The sequence below is a fragment of the Hyperolius riggenbachi genome, chromosome 2 (assembly GCF_040937935.1).
Source record: "Hyperolius riggenbachi isolate aHypRig1 chromosome 2, aHypRig1.pri, whole genome shotgun sequence".
NCBI classification, from domain to species: domain Eukaryota; kingdom Metazoa; phylum Chordata; class Amphibia; order Anura; family Hyperoliidae; genus Hyperolius; species Hyperolius riggenbachi.
In genome coordinates this window covers 450,881,533-450,895,285 of record NC_090647.1, presented here as the reverse complement: position 1 = coordinate 450,895,285, position 13,753 = coordinate 450,881,533, and the positions used below count along the sequence as shown (strand labels likewise).

At 44.0% G+C, this 13,753-nt stretch overlaps 1 protein-coding gene across 2 annotated transcripts in view; it reads left to right on the top strand.

Annotated features, from left to right (window-relative positions):
• ACOT9 (acyl-CoA thioesterase 9) overlaps nt 1-13,753 on the top strand; it is a 45,041-nt gene that overhangs the window by 27,867 nt on the left and 3,421 nt on the right. For both annotated transcript variants that reach the window (XM_068270055.1, XM_068270054.1), the window contains 3 exons: nt 2,010-2,095; nt 5,616-5,703; nt 8,778-8,928. In XM_068270055.1, the coding sequence (XP_068126156.1) occupies nt 2,010-2,095; nt 5,616-5,703; nt 8,778-8,928 (325 nt within the window). The remainder of the gene's footprint in view (nt 1-2,009; nt 2,096-5,615; nt 5,704-8,777; nt 8,929-13,753) is intronic.

Here is a 13,753-nt window from a genome sequence, read left to right as displayed (position 1 = left end):
CGGCGGGTCGGCAGCCGTTTGTATCGGTGGGTCGTAAGTCGGGCGTTCATAAACTGGGGACAGCCGAAATCTTGCTTACTCTTATTCTTTTAAGTTAGCCAATAAATGCTATCATCCTGATTCAAAACTTCTTGCTTTTTATTACTGATGGCTAGCATGGTACAATACCCTACCCTACTACTGCACCTATATAAATGTATGATGATAGTAATACTGGTAGAGTAACTTGCAGAAGCACAGACTGAGAGGAGGAATCCACAGTGACAATCGCTGCACACTATATCACAGGGTGCCACAGACTGAGAAAAATAATCCACTGTGACAATCTCCTCACACTACATCATGGCGGTGCCACAGACTGAGAGGAGGAATCCACAGTGACAATCGCTGCACACTATAGCACAGGGTGCCACAGACTGAGAAAAAGAATCCACTGTGACAATCTCCTCACACTACATCATAGCGGTGCCACAGACTGAGAGGAGGAATCCACCGCAACAGTCGCCTCTAGTTGACATAACCATAGCTGGCTAGCTAAATATGCGTTTTGTGTTACAAATCTGCCTTTACACTTTATTATGTGTGAGAAAGTTAGTCACATTGAAGCCAGTGGATCTGCATACCGGCCAGTATTTATGGAGATTAGCAATTGCAGTCTCTGTATTTCTCACAAGACTTGTATGCATTAAAGTACACCTTAACCTCCTTGGCGGTAACCCCGAGCTATGGTCGGGGCGGAAAAACGCAGCTCAGAGTGGTAATCCCGACCCTTGCTTGGAGTAGCCACCGGAGGCCCTATGCAGAGCAATGCGCGCAGCGGGAGCATTTCCACATACCTCCCAGGGAAAAAAATTGTACCGCTTTTAGACTCTAAAATCCAGAAAGAATCATACAGCCAAGGGGGTTAAAGAAAACCTGTAAAAAGTGCCCATGGGGGGATACTTACCTCGGGAGGGGAAAGCCTTTGGATCCTATTGAGGCTCCCCCCCATCCTCCTCCATCCCACGGTGTTCTCGCTGGGCCCCTCCGAACAGCGGCCATGTAAATATTTACCTTCCTGGCTCCAGTGCAGGCGCAGTAGCGGCTCTCTGCTCGGGATAAGGTGGAAATAGCCAATCCCAGTCAGGTCCACTCTACTGTGCAGGCGCAAGTGGCCTGCATAGTAGAGCGGACCCGACTGGGATTGGCTATTTCCACCTTACCTTGAGCAGAGAGCTGTTACTGCGCCTGCATTGGAGCCAGGAAGGTAAATATTGCAGGTACTACTGCGCGTGCACCACAGCTTCACAAATTGTCGGCTGTGGCTTCAGAGGGGCCCAGCGAGACCACAGTGGGATGGAGGAGGATGGGGAAAGCCTCAATAGGATCCAGAGACTTCCCCCTCCTGAGGTAAGTATCGACCCAGGGGTACTTTTTTATGTTACAGGTTTTCTTTAGCCCCCTTGGCGGTATGATTCTCTTTAAGTGGGGAAGGAGAAAAGCTAGATCCTTACCTTTAGTAGTTGGAAGTCTCTGGATGGCCCAGGGGTTTCCTTCTTTCTACTGGGCAGACGTGGACCTCACTTGCACATGCACAGTCCGTATGCGCATGTCAACAACCGCTCATGGCTAGAAGAAACCTGTTTGATTCATGCTGCGTCAAATAGGTATAGAGGGACTCTGCACTGAAACAGCTGGCTGTTGGAGGATCTGGGCTGCCGCTAAACCACAGATGTCAACTCCAGTCCTTGAGGCCCATATTCATGCCAGTGTTTGACATAAACTGAGAAATGGAGAAATGTGCTCTATTTCATGAACCACACCTTTCCTGATTCAGTGCCATCAATTATGAGTTGTGCCAAAATGTGTGAGGACCTCGGCCCTTAAGGACTGGAGTTGGACAGCCCTTCTTATCCATCCACGGCTGAGGTAAGTATCCCAAAAAAATTTCTTGGGCTGTCCTTTATGTAAATGCAAAAAGAGCCATTACACTCCTGCACAAAATGTGACCTTTTTTTTTTTCTCTATAGCAAAGAAACATTTTCAATAGGATCTTTGGAGGTTTTCTAATGAGGAAGGCCTATGAATTGGGATGGGCTACTGCATGTTCTTATGGGTGAGTGGCTGGATAGTGTAATGGTTAAGTGCTCTGCCTCTGACACAGGAGACCTGGGTTCGAATCTCGGCTCTGCCTGTTCAGTAAGCCTGCACCTATTCAGTAGGAGATCTTGGGCAAGTCTCCCTAACACTGCTACTGCCTATAGAGCGCGTCCTAGTGGCTGCAGCTCTGGCGCTTTGAGTCCGCCAGGAGAAAAGCGCAATATAAATGTTCTGTGTTTGTTTGTTTGTTTGTTTGAGTCATGTCTGCTTATTGTTAGACATACATGTGTGTTCCTTTCCGTGGTCACTAAATCAAAACTTTATATTTGGATGTAAAATCTAAACTGCTATTTAAAACTAAAAACACACTAAAGTGTACTTTTCTTAAGTGGGTCATTTTGATGCCATAAACAAGCCTGAAAGCTAACTCTGCTGTGAGGAAAAGGTGTAGATCCTTAGTCACATGATCAGCTGAGCAGTCACTGGAAATTTGAATTGACATTTAATTGGTTAATCATTTTCAAAGATTATGTGAATGGTGGCCAATTCTTCTGAAATATTGAGGCAATGCCTGAGAGGATTAACCACTTCACCACTGAGGGGTTTTACCCCGACCACCAGAGCAATTTTCACCTTTCAGCGCTCCTTCCATTCATTCGTCTATAACTTTATCATTACTTATCACAATTAAACGATCTATATCTTGTTTTTTCCACCACCAATTAGGCTTTCTTTAGGTGGGACATTATGCCAATAATTATTTTATTCTAAATGTGTTTTAATGGGAAAATAGGAAAAATGTGGGAAAGAAAATTAATTATTTTTCAGTTTTCGGCCATTATAGTTTTTAAATAATGCATGCTACTGTAATTAAAACCCATGAAATGTATTTGCCCTTTTGTCCCGGTTATAAAACCGTTTAAATTATGTCCCTATCACGTTTGGCGCCAATATTTTATTTGGAAATAAAGGTGCATTTTTTTCAGTTTTGCGTCCATCCCTAATTACAAGCCCATAGTTTATAAAGTAACAGTGTTGTACCCTCCTGACATAAATATTTAAAAAGTTCAGTCCCTAAGGTAACTATTTATGTATACTTTTTCATGTTTTTTTTTTTTTTTAATTTTTTTTTAATTACAAAAAAAAAAAAAATTGGGAGTGTGGGAGGTAATGAGTTAATTTTTTGTGTAAAAGTAATTTATTTGTATGTGAAAAATGTTTCGGGTGTAGTTTTACTATTTGGCCACAAGATGGCCACAGTAACTTTTTGTTTTAATGCGACCTCCAAGCGTCCTTCCGGAAGCTTGGAGGAAGTACTTGGAGGCTGGGTAAGTGTTTATTTTTCACAATGATCGCGCTGCTCTTTGGAGAGCAGCGAATCATTGCGGGGCTTAGATCAACAAACGGGAATGGATTTTCCCGTTCATTGATCTCCAGGCGAGTGGGCGGCGGCGTTTACTAGCGGCGGGCGGCGTGTTTACTAGCGGGAGCGCGGAAAGTACGGATTTCTCCGTCCCTGGGGGTTAAAGGATGGAAAAAGGGACGGAGAAATTCGTACGGGCGGGGGTAAAGTGGTTAATACAAAATGTATAGGGTTTAGTTGGTGTATGTTATATTGTACCGAATTGGTCTCATTTAAAGCACATCTGTGACTTTAAAAGGAGATTAAGTCACATGCTTGCCTTGGTAGAGGGCAGGCATGAGCTCCGAATGAAATCCGAATGAGTTTCATTTGGATTTCATCCAGATAGTTAGTGCAGGTGGGTGAAAGGTGGGGGGGGTTAAACTTACCCAGAAGCTGTTTTCTTTAACCTGTTCCACGTTGCATCTCACACCGCGTTCCAAATTGTGGTCACGTGACTACCACTGCTTCCTCCTTTCGAGTTGAAGGAGGAAGCATAGTAGTCACGTGACGCGGCTTGGAACGCAGCGTGGGATGGATTAAAGAAGACGGCTTCTGGGTAAGTTTAATCCACACCCACCCGCTAAGCTGCACTAATTATTTGAATAAATTCTGAATGAAATTCATTTGGATTTCATCCAGAGCTCATCCCTGCTCGAGGGAAGCCTCTGGATCCTTCAGAGGCTTCCCACATCCTCCTCTAGACCAGTGTTCCCCAACCCTGTCCTCAAGGCCCACCAACGGTGCTTGTTTTGTGGAAATCCACAGAGGAGGTTAATCCGCACTGCTTAGACACTAATTACCTCACCTGTGAATGTTAATGGTTTTCTGCAAAACTGTTGGTGGGCTCTGAGGACAAGGTTGGGGAACTCTGCTCTAGACCACCAATACAGCGCTGGGACCCTCTGGAAGTTCATGGCTGTGAATGAACGTGACTATTCCGCAGGTGCAGAATGCCTGAGCAGTAGCACAGAGCTGCTCAGGGTTGGCAGAAAGAGCCAAGCCTGTGTGTCTTCATAGAACTGTGCAGGAGTGAGGCATCCTGTGCATGCACAGTGTGGTTGTTTCTCACCTCCCAACAAGCCCTTATCCACGAGGTTCAGGGGTCCCAGTGCTGGATTGGTAGAGGTGATGAGCGAAGTCTCTGGGTGCATAGAGAAATGCACCCCTGTGTGTATTCAGAGAGTTTAGGCTGTCTAATTCCCTCTCATCTGTGTCTAACCTCAAATTGTAATTAGATCTTCTCCTGTGTCACATGACAATGATAAGCAGATAAGCCCATTGGAAAGCACAGGCTGTAAACAATATGTCTTCTTCCATGAATCAGGAAGTAAGAACAGTGCAGATTTATTTTAGGATTTGTATGAGCTATAAAAAAGAAATGTTTTTGTTTTAAGGTTATTATGCTGTTGTGTATTTTTTAGAGCAGAGAGAGGTCGTCTGAGTTCAGGTCTGCTTTAAAGAGGAGCTGTTAGGTATAAGGTCTCAGAGAAAATAAACACATATATCAGTAGCTAAAGATTGGCTGTACTTACATTACATATGCATTTCACTGTCCACGTTTGGATTTCACAGAATTTGTATATAGTATATGCAGAGATAGATGCTCCTGACAGCTCATGGCAGGCTCCATGTTTTTCTGTCAAATGTGTCGTCATGTCCTGCCTGCTTCCTGATCACAGATAAGCTTGTACTTGAACAACACAGTGTGCAGTGAATATTAATGAGCCATGTGGCTAGGAACAATAGCTGACTCCTGCAGTGTACTCTGCCCGAGATTTATCAGTGCTACGCGATTACAAGCTGCTGTAACGTCTCATTAGCAGCCGAGGGGAGAGCCCCAGAATGCTTTGCAGTATGGTATGGGGCTTGCGTCTTCTTAAGAATAACAGCCTTGCTGATAAGCACACATCAAAGGTAACTGAGATTTTTATCTTCACTAATTGCTTTTGGGCTTCCTTCTAAACTGTTTAACACAGGAGAATAGAGGTTTAAATTAGCTTCTGCAGCCTGACAGTTACTCTTTAAGTTAAAGAAATTGTGATATTTATTGTGCAGTGCAGAACTCTATATTTGTACAGGTTAATGTATTTCAACATAATATGCCATTTCTTGCAACATTGTTCTCTTCCAGGGGATCTAGACCTTACCTTGTGGCTGTTGATGACATTATGTTCCAGAGGCCTGTGGAAATTGGATCACTACTTTTCCTATCCTCTCAGGTCTGACTCCATGTTCAGTGAATTGATATGTTAATGATTTGCCTTTTGGACACATGGGGCTTGATTCACAAAAGGGTGATAACTGAGTTATCACGCCCAAAAGCTTTTCACGTGCAAACTAGGGTGCAAACTACTTAGCACTCTAGTTTGCACGTGCAAATCTTTAGGCCGTTATCACGCTTTTGTGAATCAAGCCCATGACCTGCAAAAGCCTTCTGTTTAACCACCCTGGCGTTCTATTTTTTTCCGGCGCTCGGCCGCGGGGTTTTTTTTTTTTTTTTTTTTTTTTTAACCTTTTTTTTAGGCTAGCTACATGATTCCCCGCTTCCTGCCCCATCCCGCCCACCCCTCCGATCGCCGTCGGCGATCATACCCAACAGGAAATCCCACTCTAAACGGGATTTCCTGTTAGGGCTTCCCTCGTCGCCATGGCAACGATCGGAATGACGTCATTGATGAAGAGATTGGACATGTTGGAAATTTCAGACCAACTTTATCAAGAATTGTATGGTGTGTGTGATGAATTGTCGATTACTTGATGTACAGTTCCAATCATTTTTTTTGTTCTGAGCTTTCACTTATTTCTTTCATAATTGGGGAACAATTGAACATTGGTGTGTGTGGTACATTGGTCAGATTTTTGTATTGTTACAATCAGAAAATTGATTACTATTCTTGAATTGTACAGATATTTAAAAAATTGTATGGTGGGTGTGGCCACCTTGAGTCTTTGCTTGTGATTTTAAACCAGCAAGTTTTGATGTATACTAGTTGATGTATACTAGGCCAGTAAAGGCATAAAGAAATGATTTGTATGGCTTTGTGGTGAAGTATTGAATTAACATTTTGGTTTTTAGACATGTGCTGGTAGTGAAGACCTGCAAAGACCTTCTGTTTAAAACAGACATTATTATTATTTATTGGATTTGTATAGCGCCAACATATTACGCAGCACTGTACAATACATAAGATTACAGACAATGATAACAGGGTGACTGGCAACACAATGCAGGTAATAAGCAATAAGATACAACATAATACAGGTAATGCTGGGAATATGCCATGAGTTTTTTTTCTGCAGATAGATGGCTCAATAGATCATTTCCAACAGGTCCAATCTGATTTTGATCGTTTTCTGCTCGATTTTGTCATAGAAGCGAATGGAAAGCGGAAAATCAATCGGAAAAACGACCGGAAAGTATATCTATATATATATATATATATATATATATATATATATATATATATATATATATATATATATATATATATATATATATATATATATATATATATATATATATATTGTTGTATAGTCCATTATTGGTGCTAACTTTGTGGGATGCCAGCTCGTGAAAAAATAGCATAAACTAAAACAAATATGGTGTTGGCACATCAGAAGCTAGTCCTTAAAGAGACACTGAAGCGAGAATAAATCTCGCTTTAGTGCTTATATTCAGCAGGGGCATGTGTGCCCCTGCTAAAACGCCGCTATCCCGCGGCTAAACGGGGGTCCCTTACCTCCCAAATCCCCTCCGTACAGCAGGGGATCTCTTCCGCATTGAGGCAGGGCTAATGGCCGCAGCCCTGCCTCATGCGCGTCTGTCAGCGCGTATCTCCGCCTCTCCCCCGCCCCTCTCAGTCTTCCTTCGCTGAGAGGGGCGGGGGAGAGGCGGCGATGCGTCGCTGATAGATGTCGCTGAGAGACAGGGCTGCAGCCGTTAGCCCTGCCTCAACAGCAGCAAAATCTACGACCAAGGTGGTCGTAGATTTTGCAGGGGGGGATTTGGGGGGTAAGGGACCCCTGTTTAGCCGTGGGATGGCGGCGTTTTAGTAGGGGCACAAATGCCCCTGCTGAATATAAGCACTGAAGCGAGATTTATTCTCGCTTCAGTGTCTCTTTAAAAGCCCAGAGGCTCTATAATGAAAAAAAGTTCCCCTGGGGGGTACTCTCCTCAGTAAGGGGGAAGTTACAGATTTTCTTTAAAGCCCATTTCTCCCCTCCCACTTGCACTACAGTTGTCAGTCTATCGAGTTGGCAGCTGCTCCACACCCATAGTCTGATCTCCATAGAGGCACGGAGGGCAGCAGGATGCAGAACCAATACACTACAGAACGTAGCTTTTATGAGAAAAAAAGCAAGCAGGGTGGTGCTGTACTTGCAGTACCAGCCCTACTGTCACTTTGTGATGTTTCAATTCAGACAGGCTTTAAGAAGCACATGTACTTTGGAGTCAGGTGATTACCCCTACCCCACAACAGTCTAATAGTCTCCTCCCTGTATCCACCAGGTATATGGCCATGGCCATTAAAATAATGTCCCATCCCCAGGGCCCTTCCCCACAATCCTCTGTGCCACGTACTAGGAGGAATTGCTAGCGGAAGATCAAGTGACATGCTATTCCCCTCTCCCATTGGTAACTTTGGGAGGGGAAATGGTAGTAATAGGATGATTGAGTGGCTGTTATAACCCTACCCCCACCTGGCCATTTGCTTTTAGGGCCTGTTTCCCCTACACGCAGATTCTGGATGCAGAAAAACTGACTCCAATGAATGCCTATGGGCTTGTTTCCACTAAATGCGAGTCTTCTGATGCAGATTTCCCATAGGCATTCATTGGAGTCAGTTTTCTGCATCCAGAATCTGTGTGTAGTGGAAACGGGCCCTTAGGTTTCTGGGTCAGTGCATAGAATGGAACGAATAATAATCTTCAATATGATGGGAATTACATCTATAAAATCTCTGCAGCTGGCTGTAATGACTTCTATTTCAAATTATCTTATTTTGCATTATGATACAGGAGACAAGACTCCTCCTTCTCCTTCAAGTCCTACTTCAGGCTCACATTGGTTGAATGCATTTTGTGCTGAATGTAAAGTACTATACATGGCATTGCACTTTTTTTTTTTTTTTTTTTTTTTTGTGGCTTGCATCTAAACATTATTATTATAATTATATATTTTTTTAGGTAATTTTCTATTACCGGTACTTGGCTGGCTGGGTTTGCTAACTGTATTCCTGTGTCAAAGGCAGATATTGGTTGGCTGGTTATAATGGTATCTGTTTCTGTGTAGGTGTGTTACACTGAAAATAACTATGTCCAGGTGCGAGTCCACACTGAGGTATCTGATCCCATCACTAGAGAACACCATACAACTAACATCTTTCACTTCACGTACGTGGCAGACAAAGCAGTGCCTCAAATTGTGCCTCAGACATATGGAGGTGAGTGTACACTGATTTTGTTTAATTTTTATTTTAAAGGGAACCTAAACTGAGAGGGAGATGGGATGTTTCCTTTTAAGCAATACCAGTTGCTGGTCTGTCCTGCTGATTTCTCTGGCTGCAATAGTGGCTGAACCACACACCTGAAACAAGCATGCAGCTAATTCAGTCTGACTTCAGTCAGAGCACCTGATCTGCATGCTTGTTGAGGGGCTGTGGCTAAAAGTATTAGAGACACAGGATCAGCAGGACTGACAAGCAACTGGTATTATTTAAAAGGAAAAATCCACATCCTTCTCAGTTTAGGTTCCCTTTAAAAGCTCTATATAGTGTATCCTAAGGCTAACATATAATAATAGAATTATGTAGGTAGAAAAAAACAACTTTTGTTAAAGAGACACTGAAGCAAAAAAAAATTATGATGATTTTAATGTGTAGTACAGCTAAGAAATAAAACATTAGGAGCAGACACATAAGTCTAATATTGTTTTCAGTACAGGAAGAGTTAAGAAACTCTAGTTATCTATACAAAAGAGCCATTGAGCTGCATGACTTTCGAAGTCGCATAGAGCTCTGTCTTCTGAAGCTTATTATCTCAACTGTCAGTCATTATATCTTCTTTTTCTCTGCAGAGAAGGGGTTCAAAAGTTCACTTGCCTGCTCTGTAAAATCATTTAGAATGCTGAGTAAGTGTGTAAACTGCAAATATTAGAGAATGGTTCAATGTTATTAAAAAAAAAAAATTATATATATATATATATATATATATATATATATATATATATATATATATATCTGAAAATAAAAATATGAGAATATTTTCTTTGCTGCTAATGTTTTAGTAATTATCTGTACTACACAACCAATTTATTATATCATAATTTTTTTTTTTGCTTCAGTGTCTCTTTAAAGTAATACCTTTTAATGGCTAACTGATAAATTATGCAAGCTTTAACCACCTCGGCGTTCTGATTCCCAAGGATTTCTGTGCAAAAAGCGGTACATTTAATTTTCAGCACCTTTTTCCTGTAACTTACCAAAATGAGCCAAGCAAGAGTTTAGTATACATTCTGAGTATAATAAAAGTGTCAAACACTAATTCTTGTCAAAAATAAAATAAAATTTATGAATAACTAACTGAAATACCTTGCATTTTTCCTCAATGCAGAAATATAAAGAAAATGCAGAAATAAATAAATCAATGCAGAAATAAATAAATGAAGGCAGAAACAAAATTATACAGGCTACAAGTGTACCTTAGAACACTTCTTTAGTGTGGTAGATCTTGAAGCATGGTAATGCGCAAAGTGGCACGTCACAATCTGGGCAGTAAGTGCGGGTCTCCTTCCGCATCTTTTTGCCATCCTTGTCCTTCTTATTGCAGCAAACAACGCACCTTCTTGTAGGGTTTGCTTTCTGTGGGGTCGGTGGCAAGTACTCCACAAAGTGTCTCCCTGAAAGCCGTGCCGGATTCACGACATATGATGCCCTGCGCCCCGGTCTAGATGTTGACTCTGGTGCGGGGTACTTCGTGCAGATTGCTTCCGTCAGCTGCCAGACAAAGTCATGGTGGGGTACAGGCCTTACACACCTTTTCTTGTAGAGAACATAGCCATTCCACAAGCACTGCTCAAGTAAGTGGCGGAAATTTTTTTTATAATATTTCCGCTGCTGCTTGCGGACAGCCGGATAGAAAGTCATGGCTCCATCAGCCCTGTCCACACCCCCCATAGTGTTGTTATAATCCAGTATGGCTTTGGGTTTATCCACCTCCTGTTTACTCCTGTTGGTGGTGCGGACAGTCTCGGCATTATGAATAGTGCTGAGGACACAGACATCACGTTTGTCCTTCCACCTTAGAGCCATCATTTTGCCTTTCTGCCAGGCAACGACCTCCCCCTTTTTCAGCTTCCTGGCAGAAAAGGCCGGCGGCAGATTCCGACGGTTAGCCCTCAAGGTACCATAGGCATCGGTTTTATGCTGGACCAGGTAATCAAAAAGTTCAGGGGAGCTGTAGAAATTGTCTGTCGTCAGGCAGTACCCCTGATCCAGCAATGGCTCAATTAGGGTTAGGACAGAGGAGGTGGCACACCCAAACTGGCTGAACTGAGGGGCAAATTTGGTGCCTTTGCCCGTGTAAATTACAGAGTTCCAGATGTACCCGGAGTTTGCCTCACAGAGCATATACGACTTCACCCCAAAGCGTGCCCTTTTTGAGGCAATAAATTGCACCCAGCTCAGTCTCCCCTTATATGCCATGAGGCTTTCGTCAACCGTGATGTCGCGATCTGGAACATACACAGCCTTGAAGTTCGCAACAATCATCTGGTATATGTCCCAAATTTTTTTCAGCTTGGGTGCGGGATGGGTGGCCTCATCAAACTCCTCGTTGTTTCCGAAGTGCAAATACTTCATGATGAGGGTATACCGTGGCTCGGACATAACAGATCCAAAGAAGGGCGTACTGAGGATCTTATTAGTGGTCCAGTACCACTTCTGCAGCGGCTTACCAACAACTCCCTGGAGGATGACGAGCCCCAGGAACACCCAGATGTCGTTGCTGGTCACAGGTTCCCACTTCCTGCTCCGCGAGAACCTGGGTAGAGAAGATCCCTGCTGATGTTGCGCTGCATAGCGATTCGTCTCCTCAACAATCTTGCGGATGACGTCATCAGTCAGGAAGAGCTCCAGAAAGGACAGCGGACTCTCGTCGCACGCGATCTTCTGCCCGGGTGCCCCTGTGAAGGGGAACCTGGGTGGCGGAGCTTGAGTGGGGCTCCCCAGCTCACACCAGGTGCGTGCGACCGTCACTGGCTCCTCGGCTTCCTCATCACTGGTCTCCGTCTCCGAAGACAGGTTACCGGGAACATCGCTGTCTGTCGATTCCTCTAGGAGCTCGTCTTCGCTGTCGCTTGCCTCGAGGACATCCAACAACTCCTCGTCACGCACACGCCTCCGGGAGGACGAGGCCATGACCCCAAGCAGGGTACGGGGTCACGAGCAGCGACAAAAAAAAAAAACAAAAAAAACCAGCAAAAGCAAACGCACAGGGATCACAGCATCTTGAAAAAGACGGAAAGCAATACGCAATCTGACAGTAATATGAACGAAGCTAAGGCTGGAAAAAAAGCAGTAATCGCACAGAAATCGCACAGAAATCACAGATGATAGCTGTAAACAGACTAACACTGGACGCTGAGGACTCTGAAAGAGGGAGAGCCAGTAACTGTTCAGGGCTTTTATTGAGAGCTGACAGGTGTTTGTGTTTGTGCAAACAACTTTTTGAATTACTGTAGCATGATTGGATTACATAGAGTTTGTGTACCTATGTAATCCAATGATGCAGTCGCCGCGACGGACACTAGGGGGCGCAGGAGCCGGCGTCAGAGGAAGTGGCTGGGCTACGCCATCTTCCCTGACTGCCGGATCTCCATAGGCTTGCGGAGAGGAGGGGAGCAGGGACCGGAGGATCGGGGGAGCCTGGGGAGCGGGGACCGGAGGATCGGAGGAGCCTGGGGAGCCTGGCGCCGGCGATCAGAGCCAGCAGGAGGGAGAGGGAGCCCCGCAGCAGCCGCAGCAGCACAGAGGAGGCGGCGGAGATCACGCTGTGCACGCTGGTGAGTGGGGACAGCGCTGGACGAGCTGAGCTCGTCCTAAACACTAACAGCAACTTTTTCTTGGACGAGCTCAGCTCGTCCAGAACGCTAGGGTGGTTAAGGGATCTTGTCCTCTTCGGGGCTCAAACCCACTAGCAGCCTTTTGTAACCGCCAGTGATTTGAAAAAGCTCTTGCTAATGCAATGCTATGAAGGATTTTTATAAAATCACATCGCTCAAGTGGGATCACACCCACAGCATTACATTAGCAAGAGCTGATAAAATCACAAAGCACACAGAAAAGCGCTCCTAGTGGGTTTCAGGCCTCAGGCATATTTCCAGATGTTAGATGTCAGGTGGTCAGTAGGCTTGAGCCAGTGAGCTCATGTAAGTATACAGAGATGTGAAAAACTATTTGCCCCTTCCTGATTTCTTATTCTTTTGCATGTTTGTCACACTTAAATGTTTCTGCTCATCAAAAACCGTTAACTATTAGTCAAAGATAACATAATTGAACACAAAATGCAGTTTTAAATGATGGTTTTTATTATTTAGTGAGAAAAAAAACTCCAAATCTACATGGCCCTGTGTGAAAAAGTGATTGCCCCCCTTGTTAAAAAATAACTTAACCGTGGTTTATCACACCTGAGTTCAATTTCTGTAGTCACCCCCAGGCCTGATTACTGCCACACATGTTTCAATCAAGAAATCACTTAAATAGGAGCTATCTGACAGAGAAGTAGACCAAAAGCACCTCAAAAGCTAGACATCATGCCAAGATCCAAAGAAATTCAGGAACAAATGAGAACAAAAGTAATTGAGATCTATCAGTCTGGTAAAGGTTATAAAGCCATTTCTAAAAAGCTTTGGGACTCCAGCGAACCACAGTGAGAGCCATTATCCACAAATGGCAAAAACATGGAACAGTGATGAACCTTCCCAGGAGTGGCCGGCCGACCAAAATGACCCCAAGAGCGCAGAGAAAACTCATCCGAGAGGCCACAAAAGACCCCGGGACAACATCTAAAGAACTGCAGGCCTCACTTGCCTCAATTAAGGTCAGTGTTCACGACTCCACCATAAGAAAGAGACTGGGCAAAAACGGCCTGCATGGCAGATATCCAAGGCGCAAACCACTTTTAAGCAAAAAGAACATTAAGGCTCGTCTCAATTTTGCTAAAAAAACATCTCAATGATTGCCAAGACTTTTGGGAAAATACCTTGTGGAC